Source organism: Callorhinus ursinus, unplaced genomic scaffold (genome assembly GCF_003265705.2).
Source record: "Callorhinus ursinus isolate GAN/ISIS: 27379988/994484 unplaced genomic scaffold, GSC_fseal_2.0 scaffold22, whole genome shotgun sequence".
NCBI lineage: Eukaryota > Metazoa > Chordata > Mammalia > Carnivora > Otariidae > Callorhinus > Callorhinus ursinus.
Window position 1 is genome coordinate 11,961,534 of NW_027397084.1, and position 22,317 is coordinate 11,983,850.

The 22,317-nt window shown below is 39.2% G+C and overlaps 1 protein-coding gene and 2 pseudogenes across 3 annotated transcripts in view; 1 reads left to right on the forward strand and 2 right to left on the reverse strand.

Annotated features, from left to right (window-relative positions):
- LRRC1 (leucine rich repeat containing 1) overlaps window positions 1-22,317 on the forward strand; it is a 125,345-nt gene that overhangs the window by 29,702 nt on the left and 73,326 nt on the right. For all 3 annotated transcript variants that reach the window (XM_025890647.2, XM_073905108.1, XM_073905107.1), the window contains exon 2: window positions 19,440-19,557. In XM_025890647.2, coding sequence (XP_025746432.1) covers window positions 19,440-19,557 — 118 coding nt within the window. The remainder of the gene's footprint in view (window positions 1-19,439; window positions 19,558-22,317) is intronic.
- Window positions 3,735-4,125, reverse strand: LOC112837990 (large ribosomal subunit protein eL34-like; annotated as a pseudogene).
- On the reverse strand, window positions 9,507-9,630 carry LOC112838070 (U4 spliceosomal RNA; annotated as a pseudogene).

Consider the following 22,317-nt stretch of genomic DNA (forward strand, 5'->3'; position numbering starts at 1 on the left):
AACTCTCAACAGTTGCCATGGGTGATATACTAAAAGCTTGTATTTGATAAGGTGCACTGTCCTGAAGGTGCTCATATATAGTCAGGCTCCCACATACAAGCCCATATCATGTTTGATTTGCCCCCCGGTTAGCAAATCTTTAATTCAGAGCAACTGTAGGGCAAATATGTGAGGGAAAGGGGAAATCTTGCTTTATGCACATTTCAAGAGCTGTTTAGTTTTCATCACTTTAAGTCAGTGTTTCTCAACTTTATTTTCTTTATCACCCTTTTGCCTCCCCCCCCCGCCCCCCGCCACCGACCCGCACAGGAGCTTCTTTAGACATATTTTGCCTAATTGGCCCTTCCATCATGAAATTTTAATACCACAGGTGTACTGTGAACCACAGACCATTGTAATAGGTAAGACTTTTTAAATACCCCCCCATTAACTGTCGTCCTCTTGGGGACTGTATCACCCCTGTAACGAGTGCATGGTTGAACCCTGGCCCTGTCTCAGACGAGGTATACTTTGGTGGTTCTAATATGCAGCCAGGGTTGAGACCCAGTAGTCAAAGCCACTGTTTCCAAAACTGGCTTGATCAGAAACATTAACTGGGAGCACTTGTTAAACTATCAGATCCCCAAGCCCTTCCTCCTGAAGATGATGCGTGGACAGGTGTGAGGTGAGGCCTAGGAATCCATATGCTTAACAATTGCTCCAGTAATTCTTAAAATTTGGAGGGTTTGGTTCTCTCCATTCTCACACAAAAGGTGCTCCCTTCCCCGCTGTTTTCGTGACTTGTGGTTGTGGGTGTGGGGCTGGTGTTGTTTACAGAGCATAGATAGGCTCTAAATATCCTGAATTAGAACTTAGTATTCATTTTCTAGTAAATATTTTGATAAAAAACAGCCAAAATAGTGTTAGGCCACTTCACTGGACAACCATACGTTGAATATTTATTGTGTAGCAGAACCGCGGTAGGTGTTCCGCGGGACACAGTGGTGTGTATGATGCGGTTTATTAACCCAGGGTCTTATTCATGTACTGGAGGAGCACAGACAGAATGCTTTGGGGGAACGGTTTTAATTTTGCCCAGGTGCTTGGGTAGAAAGGCTTTGGAGAGGGTGTAGCATTTTAAGGATGAGTAAGATGTTGATAGCTAGAAAGGGTGTTTGGAACAGTAAAGGCCGGATGCATAGCAGGTGAGTCACTGGGGCTAGAGGATGGGGTGCACGGGTCTGTGGGTGTGGGAACTGACCTTGGAATGACCATGGGGTCAGTTGTGGGGCAGAGGGTAGACCAGACAGGACACTTGACTCTCAGCCAGAGAGGCTGGGTGCAGGTGTGGCCTCATGTGCTGTGTGTTGCCTTGCTAAAGTTCAGTTTGTAATGACTGATTGCTCACTGGCTGCATGACACAGAAGAGGGCACTTTACAAGCTGTCAAAACCTACAGGAACCTTGATGGTGGATAGTATAGAATATGCCCAGGTTAAGGGCTCCCTGAAGAGGAAATTAAGAAGGACTTTGTACTTTGTTCTGGAACTAGTGGACAGCCTTTGGAAACTTTTGAGAAGACACGCTTATACTGGTATGGGTCGAGTAGGCTTACAGGCTCACTTGAAGACTTAATCATGACATGTAATGTTTCTATGCATACAGGTGTGCATTCCTAGTTTCCCTCTGTGATCTACAAATGACATGTTTGGAACATAATGCATTTGGGAGTTGGAAGCTCTCCGTTTAAATGCCAAGGAAAAGGAACATGGGTAATTTGTGTCACCTGCTTTTCTTCCATCCTTTTTCATAGTTGTAATCAAAAGACTGTTGGCACTGGAGGGGAGCACAGGGATCTAGTTGAGTCCCTGTGCCATCTTGCACAGGGCCGGGACTAGAGGAGTCCTGCCTCAGGGCAGCCCCATGCGGAGCTGAGTCAGGCAGGCAGGCTATCACCCAGGAGAGCTGGGAGAGCTGCCTAGCTGAGCTGCTGAGCTGCGGGCTGCCCAGAGGTCTCCCAGTCTCCCTGATGCACACAGCCCTTACTGGTGGTCAGGCATCCCAGCCCTCCTCTCCCACCCTGTGTTCCTTTTGTGCCCAGGTCAGACCCACCCTTAAGTCTTGCCTTGCTTTGCACGCTCTGGGTTACTGAGCTCCCCCGAAATCCATACAACCCTTTCGTGTAACTTTCAGTTTACTTTTTTGCTTTATTTTGTTTTTAATGATTTAATTATGATGAATGATTTGGTGAAACAGTTGTTTTGAATTTACTTGCTGTGCTTGGATAGTAGCTTGACTACTTGGTAGAATGTGGGTTACTGGACTTGCTAGCCAGTACTTAAGGTCTCTTGAGGCGCTTTAAGCTTTTGGCCCCAGCCATCTATTGATTTATGTGTATAATGACTTTTTGTTTTTGGTCCTTCTCTGCTTTCGAAAATGAAAGAAGTCTTAAAAGTCTAAAAAGAAAGAAGTCCAAAAAGTCTTGTATTGGCATGATTCTTGTTCAGCATTGAGCTTCATCCTAAGTGTATACTCCAAGGGCAGCAGGATTTATAATTGGAGCTAAATGTCTTACATCTGAAGAGTCTTACTAACTTGGGTATATAGGAGGGTGTGTTAGGTGGTGGTGTAAGAGTAGTTACAGCTTACATTTATGAAGCATTTCTTGCATGCCAGGCACTGTTCTAAACACTTTACCTGAATTCACTCATATAATTATCACTACAGTTCTGTGAGAGATAGATGCTGTTATTACCCCCTTTTACAGATGGGGAAGCCGAGGCATGGAGAGGTGAAGCAACTCATTTGAGCTCACGCAGCCGGCCAGTAAATTAGGGAATTGGGATTACAGACCTTAGATTCTTTGCCCTACTGTTTACAATAGACAGGTGGACACACCTGTGTAAACAGTCCAGGGGTGTAACCTCTCTGTGCTCCAGTTTCATTATTTGTGAAATTAAAGTGGTTACCTGGCTCAGAGTTTAAAGGATTAAGTGACATTATGTATGCAGAGTCCCTAGACTAGTACCTGGCACATTGGAAGCATTTCTCATTATTTGAGAATTGCTTTTGTAAAAAGTAAAGTGTTGGAAAGTTTTTGAAATTAGACTTTTCCAAGTCTGCTCTCATAATGTAGCATTTTAATTTTAAATTGCTTTAACCCATGCATAGGAGATGTTCTTTCTTCAAAGAAGTCCTTGATGAGTCATTCCACAGGATTGCCAGGCTGTGGAAGGTGCTTTCCAGGGAAAAAAGAAGGTGGTGGTACCAGGTCAGGGCCAGCCCCCATTGCCGATGATATGGTATAGTGAGCCACCACACGGATAAATGAGTTATAGATATGTGGGTAGAAAGCTTGACTCAGCTGGGAACAGGAAGCTGGCATAGTAGCACAGAAGTTCGGGAACACAGAAATACCTCAGAACATTGTGTGGAGCCTGGTTCATGCCATTTTGTCTGGACACTTGGGAGCTGTTGCTTATTTCCTGGAAGTCCAGAAACTGAAGGAAAGCTGTTGTGTCTCATACTTTATTTTGGGATTCATTCATTTCCTTGAGGATTCCTACATTTCCTTTTTCTTAAAGTTTCTCAAATGTTCTCATGTCACAAAGAGATTTCCAGCTCTGAGAACTCTTGAGGTGATGATGTACTGATGAATAAGTACTTGGTTTGTAGTCTTTATCCCGAGGAACCAGCTGGTCAGTAGTAAAAGCACGCTGCCAGAACTTTTTTTTTTTTTAAGCCTTCTGATTTTTTTTATTACTCAAAAAAGCTTCATTTTTTTATTTAGCTTTCTGACTCTGTGCTTGGGCCTTCAACACTTTCACAACGATTTTCTGCTCCTTGATAAGGAAAGCATGCTTGATCCTGTCACGAACCCACTTAGCACACATGGAACCACCAAAAAACCACCCTGCTGACGTGTTTTTTTCATTTTGGGCAACCTCGTAAGGACTTTAGGTCTCACAGCACGAACTCCTCGAAGTCAGCCTGGGCACACGCCACATGCAGATTTTGGTGCTTTCCCAACCTTCTTGGTATAAAGGTAAATGATTCTATTACCAGGGGTTCGGGACAGCCTAGTTTTGTTAGAGGCTGTATTATAGGACAGCCTGTGATGGTAGGTCAAACACTGGAGCATTCTGAATGCCTATGGGCGCTGTCCCTGGAAGAGCTGCCAGAACTTTTTTGGAGAGCTTCGTCACAATGAAAGAACCATGTCCTTAGACAGATGCTGTGGTTGGTGAGCAGAGTGGTTCCTTGTGTGGCCTATAGGCCACCATTTAGCATTATGGTACATTCTTTTTTTTAATGAGATGTATATTCTTATATTAAATGAGCACTAGGAATGTCAGCTTGGCCTCTTACCTAAGTTTGCTGGTAAACAGTAAAAATAAAATTTAAAGAAGGTCAGAAAGAGCAGCTTAAAGATGTGGCTCTGCGAGAGCTTTGCCTTTCCTCGTCACAAAGAAAGCAGACTTGTTAGACTTCAGCATTTAGTCAGATGTAACTGCAGACCATGGGAGTTGAGTAGAATCAGTTGGACACTATGGTTTCTCTTGTTCCTTAAACAGTAGGGCAATTCAGAAAGTTTTCAAAATTAGGCCTCGTGTTTGTGGTTCTTCATCTGGATTAATACTAGAATTTAATATTTAGTTCAGTTTGTGGGGCTAAAATGTGGTGATCAGCATGAGCTCTGTTTTGTTTTTGCACAACTGTTTGCGAGTTGCTAGGGAGTCTACTCTCAATTTTTTCCATCTCGCTTTTCACAACTGTTTTGGTCAGCCAGTAGGAAACAGTGTGAATTTAGAATGTGTGAGAAATTTAAATCAGAGAGAGGACTTATTTTGAAGATGCAAGGCTGCTCTTAGAGGAGCTATAAACACTTTGGAATGCAAACATATTTAGGTGGAAGGACACTGCTACTAAAATTACTTAATCACACAATTTTAATCTTAAAATGTGATTCTGGAAATGCCAAAATGTATGTTGTAGCTCACGTATATTTAGAATATGTAGACAATGTTTTAGGGCAAGTTAAGCCCTTTTCCACTATTCTGCAGTAATCATGATGTTTCTAAATGCCTGAAATCTGGTTGGGGCCTAACAGGGACTTCTTAGCCTATGAAGAGATCAGGTTGCACATTTAAATTGTTTAGAGTCATGTGAGACTTCAGTAGGTATGCATCTGATGCTTGGGCTTTTTGTTCTTTTAGTGAGTTTGCTGTATTCTACTGCTTGGTGATGCACTCCCGCCTCTTTTGGAAAAGTACCTTGGCAATTCCTTGAAACCAACTCTCCTAAATAAATATAGTAACATCATGACTACCACTGCAGGGCTCCCACTTAAGCCATGCAGCAGTTGGTTAGAGACAGGTTCGTGGCTGCAGCATGCCAAAATGCCCTATGTACTAAGTGGTTAGTGAGATCCTTCTCCCAACCCTTCAAGGTCTCTTGATAGTGGTTTAAAACAGTTTGGTCATCTTGAGCATTACAGAGAATAAGAGACGCACTTTTTCTCTTTTTCCCCTTTGCTTATAATTAGTATATGCTAAAAGTGCTGTTAAATGTTGCCTTAGAAGATTGTGGGCCATTCTTGAGTAATCGGACTCTGGTAATTCAGATTAATTTTTGAAATACCGTGTCAGTAACTGAATTCCTCCATTTCTTTCTTGCTATCTGGAAAGATCAAATCTTGGCTAGGGAGGATATCCATTTATTGTTTCAGGAGATGAGAAACATTAATTCATGGGCAGTCCCGGATATTCTATGCTTCCAAGACAAGGGTGCATCCGTGTTGCCCATCTTTTTTCTTAGCTGAGCTTTTTAATTCAGAACTGCTTGTTGATCCATACGTTGGTGTATGTCCTGGGAAAATTCAGAAACAATATTCCCAACATTTCCCTGAATAATCCATTCTTATGAATGGATTCATAGGAACCTTTCATAGGAATCTGATTCATAGGAATCTTTGATCTTATTGGTGTGGCGTGACTGACCATAAAAAGGCCTAATTGACCTTTTTAAAATTTAACCTGAAGGAGCATAACGTGTAGTTTATGACAAGAGGCATTTATGATCATTTCATAGCATTTTGTGCCTCATTTATTATGATTTTCACTTTTTCTCCCTTGTAGTTTAATCCACTGGTTTTGTGTCAGCTCCTGGATATCCCTTGAGAGTAGGGACTACATCTTGTTTGAACATCTTTTTCTCCGCTTCACAACTCTGCATAAATGAGGCACATTACATATATATGTGGTGTGTATTAATGCTATTAGCTTGGATAAACTGTCTTGAATCCAGGACAGAACATCCACTAAACACATTTTATTCCATTTGAGTCATGTAATGCTTTCCTGAGTACGATATATGAAAAATTCAACCTTACTGAATATCCTGTGCCAAAATATAAGACCCCTTTTAATAAAACTTAATTGAATATTTCTTTGACTTCTTTTGGAAGAACTTTTTTGGTATGTAAACTGGTTTCAAGTTTTGCTTGAAGATACAGTTGGTTCAAGTTTGAAGGAAAAACAACTCTTCATTCAGATAAATAGACTCTTTGGCTTTCTGTGATACAAAACATCAACACCCAAAGGTTGAATGATCCTAAATCACCGAGTTTAAGTTCTTTTTTATTCCAGAAGATGTACCTTTTAAAGGTAATTTTTCCCCAGAAACCAATATTGCACTATATGCTAAGTATCTCAAGTTTAAATTATAAAAAAATAAAAGAAAAAAGAAAAAAATAGTTTTTCCCTAAAATTCCTATTATAATACAAGCAAAATGGAGATTATGCCGTATATACAATTTTAAATTCTTTTTTGATAACCCTAGAACACATATATTTGTATTATTAAATATTCCTCAGACACATGACTTTTACATTTTTTTATTGAAGTATAATTAACATACAGTGTTACAGTTTCAGGTGTATAACATACTGATTTGACAGTTCTGTGCATTAGTGCTCACCATAATACGTGTAGTCCCCATCTGTAACTATACAACATTATTACAATATTATTGACTCTGTTCCCTATGCTGTGCTTTTCATCCCTGTGACTTACTTATTTTATAACTGGACGTTTGTACCTCTGAATTCCCTTTATCTCTTTCACGCTGTCCCTACCTACCTCCCCTCTGGCAACCACCAGTTTGTTCTCTGTATATAAAAGTCTGTTTTTTTTGTTGTTGTTGTTGATGTTGTTTGTTTTGTTTTTTAGATTCCACATGTAAGTGAAATCATATGGTATTTGTCTTTCTCTGACTTACTTCACTTAGCATAATACCTGCTAGGTCCATCAATATTGTTGTAAATGACAAGATCTCATTCTTTTTTGTGTCTGAGTAATCTTTGTGTGTGTTTGTGTGTACGACATCTTCTTTATCCATTTGTCTACCAGTAGACACTCAGGGTGCTTCCATACCTTGGCTATTGTAAATAATGCTGCAATAAACAAACATAGGGGTACATATATTTTTTTCAAATTAGTGTTTTCATTTTCTTTGGGTAAATACCCAGTAGTAGGATTACTGCATCATATGGTATTTCTATTTTTAATTTTTTGAGAAACTTCCATGGGGTGGCTGCTGCAATTTACATTCCCACCAGCGATGCACAGGGGTTCCTTTTTTCCCACATCCTCGCCAACACTTGTTGTTTCTTTTGTTCTTCATACTAGCCATTCTGACTTGTGTGGGGTGATATCTCATCGTGGTTTTGATGATCAGTGATGTTGAGCATCTTCTCATGTGACTGTTGGCCACCTGGATGTCTTTTTCGGAAAAATGTCTATGCAGGTCCTCTGCCCATTTTGCAGTCAGATTTTTTAGTGTTGAGTTGTGTAAGTTCTTTATATATTTTGGATATCAACTCTTTATCGGATGCATCTTTGCAAACATCTTCTCCCATTCAGTAGGTTGCCTTTTTGTTTTGTTGATTTCCTTTGCTGTGCAGAAGCTTTTTATTTTGTTATAGTCCATAGAGAAACAAGATTTTTAATGGCCATATAATAGTTCATTGCTTGAATTTACCATCCTGTGTTTAATCCTTCCCCTGTAATGTTCCAGGTTGATCCTTTTTCTCCACTGTGTCATATTTGACCCTTCTCCATGCTGTGCCAGTCCTGTTCAATCCAAGTCTTGTCAAGTCTCCATCTGTGCCATCAGCCTGTCCTTCCATGTCCTTGGGTTGTCCCTTCCCTCAGGTTCTCAGTAAAGTAATGCTGTTCTAATTTATGCTACTTTTAGTATATGCGCTGCTGAAGCAAGCACCTAATTCATCTTCATTTTGATAAAAGTTTTTCCTCTCTATACCATTGCAAATACCACTGTCAGCCTTATCTACTCTTCTGGTCATAGCACAATAAATAAAACATTCCTGGCTTCATGATTTTCAAGGTGATTCACACCTGAGCTATTTTAATTGTTGGGGTTGGGGGGTACCCTTAGGGCATTCATGTCTTTGTTAGGGTTCATTAATGGTTATAGCTTGATAATGTATGAAAGCACCTCAAAAACATGAAAACATGTTAACAAATGAGAGAAGACAAAATTACTAGTGGAGCCCAGAAGACAGAAAAATTGGAAAGAGAAATATTTTAAGCAAAGTAAATGTAAACATCTTTATTATAAATGCTCAAGTATACATGCTAGCACTCAGTGGGAAATTAAGTTGCTTCTCTGAAATTTGATTTACCTGTGACCTTTAACGACTACATAAGGACAAGAGCCCATACTCTTTGTTGCACAAAGAAAGGGTTTCTGTGCTGCTGAAATCATGAACCAGTTAAAAAAAATTTATATTTTAAAACAGGAGACTTTTTTCCTGTGTCTGTTTCATTTATTTGGACAAAGAAATGGGCAAGGAAATATATTTCTTCCTGCTTCAGATTATAGAGGAAGTGGTTAGTTTTATTGAGAAGTTAAATCTTTATCTCATGTTATATTTATTATCTGTTACCTGGCCCATGTTATAGTGCATGGATACAAGCTTTCAATTTTGTGAATCAGTGTTTCAAATTCTTAAATATTTGTGACTCTCGATTGAATAGATAGAGTTGTTAGTCTTTTTAAATTTCACCAGGACTGTCCTGGTGCTGGGTGAAACCCTCCCCTGTGCCCCCAAACTGGACCAAGGCTTTTTTTCTTTCTATGCTCTTTTGCTGTATCATATTATAAACTTGTTTCAGATTTCTGTTGACTGCTTTCCCTGTCTTTGTCAGCCTTCCCCTTGACTCAGTCTTTATCTGGAGTAGCCTCGCCCTGCCAATGATCCTCTAGAAGTGGATTCATTTTCTTACCTGTCTAGATTACTTTCCTTTTATGTCTGCTCTTCTGGCCTGGATCTAATGGGACAGCAACACCATTTAGGTGCTCTAACACACTGCTTTCCTTAGCATGCTCTTTCCTTTCCCTTTCAACTCATTCATCAAGATGAAATACAGCATTGGCACAGTTGTTTAACTCCTTATCCCTTTCCAGGCCTAAACTACCCCCTCCCCCTGACTTTGTTTTACTGAGCTAATGAAAATATAGTTTCCCAAATGTTTTTTGTTAGTCAGTTAGTTACCTGAGCATTTTAATTAGCAATAATCGCGCCTCGGATAAACCTCATCGGCTACCGTACTGTCACTGCGCAAAGCTACCTGAGCATTTTATTACTCTGTGATCCTCCACTGTGATCGTGTTTTAGAGTTTTCTTTAAACAATGTTATTAACTGGCAGCAGGGCTAGGGAAGCCACTAAAGGGGGCGGAAACCTCAGTTTTCTTATCTGTTAACTGGAGGTGAAAAACTTTGCCTCATTGGTACCTGTAGGGATTCAACTACGTAAGGTATTTGGGTGTCCCTCGCTTAGTCTTTTATCGCCAAAAGGGATCCCATCTTCATTGATGTCTGCCAGTCCTATGCATGGTTTGACATCTTTATTGAGATATGACTCCTATGCCATACAGATTACCTATTTAAAGTGCATGCATGATCCCATGGTTTTTAGTATATGCCGAGTTGTGCAGCCCTTACCGCAATTAGTTTTTAGAATGTTCTCATCACCCCAAGAGAAACCCCAAACCCATTAGCAGTCATTCTCTATTTCCTAGGCAACCACTAATCTACTTTCCGTAATTTTATGCATTTTTAACCTCATGCTTATTGTATTGTGTGCTAATAGGATTTTCATTTTTCTTAAGGTACACTGAAGGTATTTTGAAATGCATGTCTTATAATTTTTAGAACTAAAAAGAGCCCTTCAATCATTTGATGCTTTTTTTTTTTTTTTGAAAAAGGAAACAAAGTGATTCACCTGGGGACATTCCCATTCCATAACTCTACCAAAACACATTAAAAAAAATGCTAATGCTTCTTTAATTAGTAGTTCTCATTTTTGAGTGTCTGCTAAAACTCTTTCAAATTCAGATCCTAGACATGAAATATGATTATTTGAATTCTCTGCTTCAGACAACTGATCCTATCACTATTCTGTGAATATTTCTTTGGCTTTTCCCTTTATCTATAACTTTTTCATGTATCAAAAATCTTGGCCAAAGTTTGTGCAATATGTTTTTTCTTTTCTGTTTAAAATTTTCTTTAAGCAGTCATCACTCTATGACCCAGCATAGAAGTGTCTAGGATAATCTATCCTGTTTTTAATATATGTTTTTCTGTGGCAAAGCTGAGGCTCCTACTCATTTTGTGGTAGACCATTTAACCTACCAGATTTCTCCCATCCCCTGCCTCTTTTCAATGTGATTTTTGCTGCTCCTTCCATCTACCAGTACAGACTAATTCTCCAACCCCCTGAATGTGGCAAAAATGACAGCATGCACATTTCAAGGCCTGGACCCCAAGAGTCCTTGCAGCCTCTTCTTTTGCTGCTTTCGAATTCTACCCAGCCGACCTACAGAATGTGAGAAATTAAAGTAAAAAAATGTTGTTTTAGAATTTGCGATGGTTTGTTATGCAGCAGAAATTAACTGGTACATGTAGGTATCAGCATGGTGGCAACGTTGAGATTAATCGATTAAAGAATGTAATCCTTGTAAAGCCCTTAGCTTACTGCCAAGCACAGAGAATCCCTTAATAGAGGCTGATCCTATATCATTTTGGCTGTAGCATTATCATTATTGATGTTGCTTTTGGTCACTATGGTCATTTTCTTTCTCCTCTTCTCCAGGTATAATGTCATTGCTTTTCATTATCGTTAACTATGATGAGTTAAAGAATTGGATGTCGTTGGTGCTAATTGTCTAGTATTTTTCTTCCTGATTAGTAAGACTATTCTTACCGTGAAATAAAACAAATATATAGCGAAGTGCATAAGGTGTAAACGTAGCTTATAACATATTATAGAATGAGTACTTGTTACTACCACTCAGGTTAAGACATTTAACATTGCTTGGACTCCAAACGTCCATTATGTGCCCTTGCTGGTCACAGTCTTCTCCCTTATACCTACAGGCAGCCACTAACCCAATTTCATAGAAATCACTTCTTTGCTTTTCTTTATAGTTTTTACCACCTCTGTGTGCATCTCTAACCAACACTCTTTAGTTTTCAGCTTTATGTAAGTGGAATAATATAATATGCATTTTTTTGTGAAAGCTTCATTTGCTGAATATTATTTCTAAGATTCCTTCCTATGATGACTAACAGTAAGCTTTCATTTTGATTGCTATGTAGAATTTCATTATAAGAATATACCTCTCTGTTAGATCTAGTATTGGTGGGTATTTGAGTTACTTATAGTTTTAGACAATTACAAATAATTCTGTCAAGCACATTCTTTTATGTATTCTGAAATAATATATGTGAGAATTTTTTAAAAAATAAGGTATATACCTAGGAATAGAATTTCTGGGTAATAAAATTCAGTCACTTTTTATAAATCTCACAGAAAATAACATTGCCAGATGACACAAATGATATACAGTTGACCCTTGAACAATGTGGTAATGGATTAGGGCTGCCACCCCTCACTCCCAAGGGCAGTCAGAAATCTGCATGTAACTTTTGGCTCCCCCAAAACTTAACTGCTAATAGCCTACTGTTGACAGGAAGCCTTACCTATAACATAAACAATAGATTAACACATATTTTGCATGTTCTGTGTATTACATACTGTATTCTTAGAATAAAGTAGAGAGAAAATGTTAAGAAAATTATAAATTAGAGAAAATACAGTTATAGTACTGTACCGTATTTATTGAAAAAAATGCAGTTCAAATCTGTGTTGTTCAAGGGTTATTATCTCTATCCTGTAACAAGTGTTAATCCTACCTCAAGATTAGAACCATTGGTTTACCATATCTTTATCAAAGAGGTTGGCCAAAAAGGCAGTTCCGGTCAAAGGGTACAGGAGTAGGAATGTGATGAGAGTTACGTAGAATGAAAAGGGGTGACCATTTAGTTGAAGGGTTCGAATGCATCCGGAAGGGAAATCTTTGAGTCAGTTTGGTGTCAAACTGGAGTCAGCTGGAGTCAAACAATTTTTCAGCAGTTTAATAACATTCTTTACGCCATTGTCCTACAGGTGAATCTATAACAATGATTTATGTTTTCTTTACTCTGAGGAGGAGAAGTTTGGGCAATTGGGGTGACAATTGACTTATCCTTGGCCATATAGTAATTGAAAAGGATATAGCTCTTTTAGGACTGAGATCTCCTATGTCCCTTTCCTTTTCTTTTTTAAAATTTTTATTTAAGTTCAATTTAGTTAACATACAGTGTATTATTAGTTTCAGGGGTAGAATTTAGTGATTCATCAGTTGCCTATAACACCCAGTACTCAGTACATCAAGTACCCTCCTTAATGCCCATCACCCAATTATTCCATCCCCCCCCACCTCCCCTCCAGTTTGTTTCCTGGTTTAGGGTCTCTTATGGTTTGCTTCCCTCTCTTTTTATCTTGTTTTTCCTTCCTTTCCCGTGTGTTCATCTGTCTTGTTTCTTAAATTCCACATATGAGTGAAATCTTATGGTATTTGTCTTTCTCTGATTGACTTATTTCACTTAGCATAATACCCTCTAGTTCCATCCATATTGTTGCAAATGGCAAGATTTCATTCTTTTTGATGGCTAATATTCACATATATATGTATATATACGTATACATATATACACACACACATATGGGCTATTGTGGACATTGCTGCTGTCAACACTGGGTGCATGTGCTCCTTCAAATCACTTTGTTTCTATCCTCTGGATAAATACCTGGTAGTGAAATTCCTGGGTCTAGGGTAGCTCTATTTTTAACTTTTTGAGGAATCTCCATACTGTTTTCCAGAGTGGCTGCACCAGTTTGCATTCCTACCAAAAACGTAAGAGGGTTCCCCTTTCTCCACATCCTCGCCAGCATCTGTCATTTCCTGAGTTGTTAATTTTAGCCATTCTGACTGGTGTGAGGTGGTATCTCATTGTAGTTTTGATTTGTATTTCTCTGATGCCGAGGAATGTTGAGTGCTTTTTCATGTGTCTGTTGGCCATTTGGATGTCTCTGGAGAAATGTCTGTTCATGTCTTCTGCCCATTTCTTGGACTGGATTTTTTATTTTTGCGGTGTTGAGTTTGATAAGTTCTTTATAGATTTTGGATACTAACCCTTTATCTGATATGTCATTTGTGAATATCTTCTCCCATTCCGTACGTTGCCTTTTAGTTTTGTTGATAGTTTTCTTCCTGTGCAGAAGCTTTTTATCTTGATGAAATTACATAGTTCATTTTTGCTTTTGTTTCCCTTGCCTCTGGAGACGTGTCTAAGAAGTTGCTGTGGCTGAGGTCAAAGAGGTTGTTGCCTGTGTTCTCCTCTAGGATTCTGATGGTTTCCTGTCCCACATTTAGGTCTTTCATCCATTTTGGTCTATTTTTGTGTGTGGTGTAAGGAAATGGTCTAGTTTCATTTCTTCTGCATGTGGCTGTCCAGTTTTCCCAACACCATTTGTTGAAGAGACTTGTCTTTTTTTCCATTGGATAGTCTTTCCTTCTTTGTCAAAGATTAGTTGACCATAGAGTTGAGGGTCCATTTCTGAGTTCTCTGTTCTTTTCCATTGATCTATGTGTCTGTTTTTGTGCTAGTACCATACTGTCTTGATGAATACAGCTTTGTAATACAGCTTGAAGTCCGGAATTGTGATGCCCCCAGCTTTGGTTTTCTTTTTCAACATTCCTTTGGCTATTCGGGGTCTTTTCTGGTTCCATACAAATTTTGGGATTATTTGTTCCAGCTCTGAAAAAAGTTGATGGTATTTTGATAGGGATTGCATTGAATGTGTAGATTGCTTTGGGTAGCATAAACATTTTCACAGTGTTTGATCTTCCAATCCATGAGCATGGAATGTTTTTCCACTTTTTTATGTCTTCCTCAATTTCTTTCATGAGTGTTCTATAGTTTTCAGAGTACAGATCCTTTACCTCTTTGGTTAGTTTTATTCCTAGGTATCTTGTGGTTTTTGGTGCAATTGTAAATGGGATCAATTCCTTGATCTCTCTTTCTTCAGCTTCATTGTAGGTGTATAGAAATGCAACTGATGTCTGTGCATTGATTTTATATCCTGCCATTTTCTTGAATTCCTGTATCAGTTCTTGCAATTTTTTGGTGGAGTCTTTTGGGTTTTCTACATATAGTATCATGTCGTCTGCGAAGAGTAAAAGTTTGACTTCTTCTTTGCCAGTTTGGATGTCTTTTATTTCTTTTTGTTGTCTGATTGCTGAGGCTAGGACTTCTAGTACTATGTTAAATAACAGTGGTAAGAGTGGACATCCTTGTGTTCCTGACCTTAGGGGAAAAGCTCTCAGTTTTCCCCATTGAGGATGATATTCGCTGTGGGTCTTTCATATCTGGCCTTTATGACATTGAGGTACGTTCCCTCTAGCCCTACTTTGTTGAGGGTTTTTATCAAGAATGGATGCTCTACTTTGTCAAATGCTTCTTCTGCATCTATTGAGAGGATCATATGGTTTTTATCCTTTCTTTTATTAATGTGGTGTATCACATTGATTGATTTGTGAATTGAACTACCCCTGCAGCCCAAGAATACTCCTATGTCCCTTTCTAAGAAGAAGGAGGTCACTAACACTCTACCAAAAGAAGGGGAAAAAGAATCTTGTCAGAAGTGGGGAATGGGAAAAGGAAACGAGCTGTACAGCCAAATTATAGGCTCTGCATCTACTAAAAACAAGGATGGCTATAAGAAGCCTGTGGTGTGGCATGATGAGCCAAGGCAATTTGGGTTCCTTTGCATGTAATCGTACACAGTGTCCTCTAAAGCGGGCCAGTGTGCTGTAATCAAACATGGTATAGTTGAAGAATGGTGTCTGTGTGTTGCATCACATGATCACTCTGCGCTGCGGCGCCCTGCCAAGACAGCTACATGAATTGTTCTTCCTGTGCCCTGGCTAATGTCAAAGAGGAGGCAGGAGGGCTTATAGCTTGTTGGTTTTCTCCCCCGCTGACTATCTGAGAAAGTTGAAAACTTGAGGATTTCATGAAGTCTTAGTGGCATTGTGTCCACCTTATAAGAAAGTAGTTATTTTAAAGCATTTGGATGATAAATTAAGATCCCATCAGGGCAATGAGGGAAGGATTTAGGAATTAATGTTTTCATTTTGGGGAACCTGTCAGATAGGGTTGTTTGATACCTGGTATGTGCTTCCCAAGTTGAAGAAGGTAGTGTTTCTAACAGTCTCTTTGAGGATGCTTTTAACATGAAGAACAAAACTTAAATTTGCCTGCTGTTATGATTTCTACGGGTTGTGGAGATTTGTATGCTGTTGTTGCCACAGTCGTAAAACTAACTTATTATTCACTGTAGATCTAAGTACCTTAGGGACTTGATTTCTTGTATTATTTCTGAATGGCCCCTGAATGTATGGAATTGGTGATGGTTTTGTGCTGTTGCTATTATATCTTTCCTGGAAAATAAAGTGAGCTTTTTATGCTTGAGTAAACACATTGATGCATTATGAAACTGTCAGCCTCTTTGAACAATTGGCATAAGCTCAATTATTCAAATATGTGACTCTTTTGAATGGCTTTTGTGTCCCCTAATGCTTTTGTACAACCAGCATCAAGAAATTTCAATACCTTTCCTTAAGAAATTAAACCTCAACTGTATGATTAAAGAAATCCAAAGGATTAGTCCTTTCGTTGAGCACTTTCATTATCCTATACAGCTAATTGGTAGCATTCATTTGCTGAGATTCATCATTTTATTGAAAAATATCTTTCTTTTTTGTTAAAAAATAAAGTTTATGTATTTTCCTTATCACCTGAAATCACTTTTTTTCTTGTGTTTCCTTCCTGTCAACATACACATATGCTCTTTTACATAGTGTACCTGTATTTTTGTCTTTTTAAAATTATATTTGCATTGTAAGTCTTTTTAAAGTTATATGGCCTTTATAGTAATCATTTCTGTCGCTTACTCAATATTGAATTATTTGATAACATGCTAATCATTTCCCTTATTTGATATGTATGTTTTCCAGTTTTTCATTTTTGTTGATAATGCAAAGACATCTTATGCATTATAGCTTGTTTTTCTTATTTTCAGTTATATTACAAGGACAGATGCTCAAAAGTATCATTACAATGTCAGTGAACTTGAAAACTTGTGTTCCATGTATTGCCATACTGCTTCCCAAATGATAGTGCCTTATTTTTGATTATAGACGTATACAGTCTCTTTTACCAAATAAATAAATAAATAAAACAAAAAACCTGACATTTATTAAATGTTAGAATCTTTCAAAATTATCATTTGGAGCAACCTGTAACCTTACTAGAGACTTTTTCCTTTGTAAATTCAATTTCTGTTTTTAGCAAAGTAATATATGCAAATAGTTTTCTTTAAAAAAATCCAATAAGCCTCATAGTGTGACAGTGAAGAAGAGTAGCCTCTTGCCTTCCCTGTCTGAAGTTTCTGGCTCCTGAGAACCCCCAGCTCTTAGCTGTTTCTACTGCTGTATGCCCCCACATTGCTAAGCTTGCTTTTATTTTGATTTTTTTTTTTTCACTTTGTAGTTATCTTTTGTTTTCTTTCTATGGAAGATGAGACTTTAACACTCATGGTTTCTTCTCCATCCTCTCAATATTGATGTAACACAAATTTTGTTTTTATCAATATGTAGCTATTAAAACATTATGACTAAGTATTTTTTCATAACCAAGTCTTAAATTTATATTATGAATATGTCTTCTCATACTTTGTATTTTTCCTTAAATTAATATCTCCTTCCTTTTTTGCTTACTTTGTTTCTAATTTATCAGTAAACAAATCTTCTTGATACTTTTAAACACATCAGATAATCCCACAGATGTGTGTTTTGCCCCCAAAAATCTTTCCTTTGGGAGCCTCCCTGTTGTCTGCAGTGTGGACTGGTCCCTCTCAGGGCCTGCTGGTCAGCCGACATCTTGGAAGTCCCTTCACTGTTCTATCTTGGGAATTTCTTTTGTCTCTCTCTGTTTTGTTGATTCTCTGATTGTTGGATCTCAGATCCTCCTCCTTTGAAATTTATACTCACATTTAATGAATTCCTGAGGTGCAAGGAAGATACATTTTTTTTTTTTTGAGACCATGCATGTCTAAAAATGTCTTTATTTTGTCATCGTACTTGATTGATGGTTTGGTTGGGTATGTAATTTTAGGTTGGGAATAATATTTTCTTGGAATTTTGAAGACATTGCTCCAAGGCCTTCTTACTTTCAAGGCTGCTGTGGAGTCCAGCACCTTTCTGATTCCCAGTTCTTTATTATGACCCCCCCACACCCACCCCCTGGTCTCTGGAAGCTTTTGGAATCTTCTTATTTCTGGCATTCTGAAATTTTATATTTCTTGGTATTCTTACATGCCTGTCATTCATTTTACTGGCCATGTGGTGGACTTTTCCAAACCAGAAAATGCATGTTCTGAAGCCCCCTGTGTTCTCTTTTTGGAATACCTATTAGTTGGATGTCATACTTTGTGGGACTGATCCTTGAATTTTCCTGTCTTTTTCTCTCCCACATCTGTCTTGTAGTCTTTTTATTCTACTTTCTAAGGGATTTTGTTAACTATTTTTCACCTCTTTTATTGGATTATTTATTAATCCTACAATTTTTTTTTTAATTTCTAAAAGCTTAATTCTTCTTTGAAGCTTGCTTTTTATGGTATCACATTGCTTCATTTTCTCTTATTTCTCTGAGGGTGTTACATTTTTTGGTTGATGAAGTTTTTTTCTCACATCCTATTTGTTTCATATTTGAAATGTGGACACACAGGTACTCTCTTGCATGTTAGGTGCTTTCTTCAAGTGTCCAGAGAACCCTGGCTTTGCTTAAATGAAAGATCCATACACTTGGAGGGGAGGGGGGGGTGATGGTCTGAAGCTCTGTGTGCAAGGGTGGGGCTTATAACCTGGGGCTTCTCTCTACTATAATTCGGGTCTGTAGGGTCTGTTCTCATGCCTGGGAAGTTGGCTGTGGGAAGAGGGTGGGATCTCACTGCTCGGGCTTTGACTCAGTCCCCCTGTTTTTAGTAGGGTGCCTCATCCCTGTCCTCAGCTGTGCTTTAGAGTCAACTCTTCTAGAGAAGAAATTTCCAGTCCCCTGCCTGGCTTTGCAGTGTAGAGAAGAAGATATGGGGACCTAGCTGTTCTTTTATATAAATTTTCAACTAGTTCTCCTTCCTTCTCTGAGGTCACCTGGACCCAATTTCCTCTTGACTCCTCCTCACTCCACAGGCTTGGATTTCAGCTTTGTTTGGATTCTTTTGTTAGTTCCCATTTGTTCATCTGTTTTCTGGCTTCAAGGATTTTGTGGCATGTCTGGTGTACTTCTTGTCCCCTCTCATTATTAATTGTCGTCATGCATTTATTTCATATTTTTATGTTTATATCCATTTCTGTATACATTCTTTTAGTGTCATTTTAGTACAGTTTTAAAAGGTGTGGGGGGAAAAGGCATGTGCTCAGTGTGCCATGGTTAATGGAAGTATTCAGGGCAGGCTCTGCTTTAGATTGGTCAAAACCAATTTTTTTTTTCCCTTTACACATTTGTGGGATATTTATATATTTTCTGATACATAGTAATTCCTGTTAAAATGTCTTCTAAAAATATTTTCTAATTTTTACGTATGTTCATTGAACCCTGCAGATTTAATATCAGTTTCTGTAAGTAGAAAATGTGACCACCCACTGGATAGTTTGAAGGAGTAATTACCATTCTCATTGAGCTACTTACTCATTTTTAAAAACTTTGAGATAATTGTCGATTGATAGGAAGTTGTAAAAATAGTACAGAGATGTCCTTTGTGCCCAGTAGTAGTGTCTTTCCATGACTTTTACAATATCAAAACCAGGAAATTGATATTGGTACAGTCCTCACTGGTTTTTAAAAGACATTCTTTTACATTTCATGTTGGGCAGAAAGTTTACATTGCAAATATATGTGAGACCCATGTGAAACTATTTTGTCTTTCAGCAATTTTTCCAGCTAGTCAAATTACGAAAGCTTGGACTTAGTGATAATGAAATTCAGCGGCTCCCTCCAGAAATAGCAAACTTCATGCAGCTGGTGGAACTTGATGTGTCTCGAAATGGTAAGAAAAAGATTCCACTTGAATTGTCCATTTGTCTCTTCTGGTGCTAGGGGCGATTTTGAGTAAATATAGCTGGATAAATGCTGTTGGAGGTGCTTTTTCTGATGGATATGGGGAAGCTATGTATAAATTTGGGGATGAAATTAATGCTATTATTGAATAGTTTAGTCAGCTTGCAGGTATTTAGAAATATAACACAACTTTTAGGTGGTGATTTTCGCAAAGTAGGTTCAGTCTGATTCAGAGAGTTGGAGAGGGGACTGGGAAGTCATATAACGCAGCCCCTCATTTTACTGCATGTGACATTGAGAGCTATTGGTGTGGTCATTTGTCCAGTGCTGGGAGGCGCTGAAGTGAGGGGCAGCCTCCCTGGGGGGACTTTGATTCCTCCGTCTGTGGTTCAGTTGCTTGGTACGCTCTTCTGAGAATCTGTCTCCCTGTAGTGAACAGAGCAGCTTGTTGTCTGGGCATCTCTGTCAGTTTAATTATTTCTAATTAGGCCACTGGTGGTTCTGCCCACTTGAGTTTGTGTGGTGTGTTTGTGAGTGTATTTTGATTTGCAGATTTCACTAGAATGATGAAGTGCTTCCTTTTTTATTTGAACATTCTAATGGGATATTTATAGCCTGTTTAACCTTTCACTTTTGAATGGGTACCCTGGTTTAACCTCGTGTATCACAGCCCCGACAGCACTCCCAGAGAGCGGGCTGGTACCCCTGCCTGTTTCAGCCTGCACGATTAATTTAAGTTAAAATGGCCGCTCCCAGTGATCCTGTCTTTAGTGATGGAGTTCAGTTCTCGCAAAGACTCTGGTATGATTTCCTCGGGATAGGCCCCTGTGTACTCTGAATTATTTATAAAAATGATGATCCTTTTCCTTCCCTCCATTATTACATACCTGTTTTGTGTTTTGTTTTTGCTTTCCTGCAAAAATCTACAAGTTTCCTCTCAGTGAAACTCAGGTCTGGATCTTGCATTCTCACGTCTTCTGCAGAAATTGCAAGGCTCAGATATGGAATTTTTTGGTGGGTCACTGTTGTAAGTGATAATAAGCAGTGATAATCAGTACTTGATTGAAAATGTGGAGGAGGAAAAATGATTTTACCCCCTACTTTTAACAGCTGTGAAATTTCTGTCACCTACCAGATCCTATGAACTGGAAATGGTCTTTAGGCCAGGTTCTGTGTTCTTTTTTTTTTTTTCCTTAAAGATTTTATTTATTCATTTGGGACACAGAGAGGGAGAGAGAGAGAGAGAGAACGTGAGCAGGGAGAGAGGCAGAGGGAGAGGGAGAAGCAGGCTCCCCGCTGAGCCAGGAGCCCGATGTGGGGCTCGATCCCAGGACCCCGGGATCATGACCTGAGCCGAAGGCAGACACTTAACCATCTGAGCCACCCAGACACCCCAAGGCTGTATGTTCTTGACATAGGGTCTACTTTTATTTTTCTGGAGAATTATTTCTTGGTTTGAAGGTAATGCAAAAAGTGAAAAAAAATTATTTTTTAAAATAAAAAATAAATTCATTTATTTAGTGCATTTTGGAGTGGCTTATTTGGTTGCAGAGGACCCAAATCGGTTTAGGTAGAGGGTATTCAATTGTAAGGACGGGGATGGAGCTAACATTTCAAAAGCATTGGCTGGGAGCCGGCATCTGACACCACCTTTGGAGTTTCATGGCCTCTCTCTGTCTTACAGCGTGTCTGCTTCTGCTGGTCTGTGCTCTGTTCTTCCCTCCCTGCCGATCTGCTCTCTTGGAACTGGCCTCTCCAGGCCCAAGTGGTTGTGGTCTCTTTCCATCCACTTTTTGGCTTCTGCCCCTGCTGTGGCATCTATTTGCTAGTGACAGATTTCTAAGTGAGGAATGGTTGACCCAGCTCATCTTTTTAAGCCAAATATAAACCATAAACTCCAGGTCCCTGGACACCCTAGGAATCGGCTGCCCCAGGACAGGGGTGGCGAGCAATGCAAAGCTTGGCCCTGCCCCTCAGCACAGGTGTGGCGGCTTCCCTTATACCCGGAGTATGGCATGGGACAGGCGTCTGAGGCCACAATCGCCACTAAGGCTATCCTATGTCGCATTTATCTAAGGTACGTATCATTGAAACTGCTCTCCCTTGTCGCAGAAGTTATCTCTGTTATAGAGAGTAGCTGGCTATTAATTCTGCAAGGAAGCAGTGACTTAGGAAAACGGTCACTGAGATCACACGATCTGAAGAAATAGAAGAGCAGTTTTGAAACTGGCATTAGAAGGGAAAATAAGCAGGGGTCCGAAATCCTTGAGAAGGAGGAGAAGTACTGGCTTTAATTATTTGGGAGAGGGGACACGTAGAGCGTGAAGATGCCCAGTTTGACGTGACCGGGCGCTCTGTGGACAGTTGCTGTTTGCAGCTCCCCAGTTTACCACTTCTCACATCAGTTATTTCTTGCCAAACATTCTGCTCCATGCTTCCTTGCATGTGTCCCTTTATACCTTCCAGCATGCTGATGAAAGAAATTAAGCTTTTGCCAAAGTCAGTTGTCAGGACACAAAATGTTTCCTTTCCTTCTGCAGGTGTTGGGAGTTTTGTGAAAGATCCTGCAGATCCTGTCACCTTCTTTTCAGGCTTGTTTAGAAATGCCGAGGGGAGTCAACTGCCCCCTTCCCCCTATTGGTTAGTGCCTTACTCTGGCTCAGTAGCATGGATGTGTGTGTGTGTGTGTGTGTGGTGTGCATGTGGTGTATTGTGAGTGTGTGTTGTATGTGTGTGTGCGGTGTAGGTG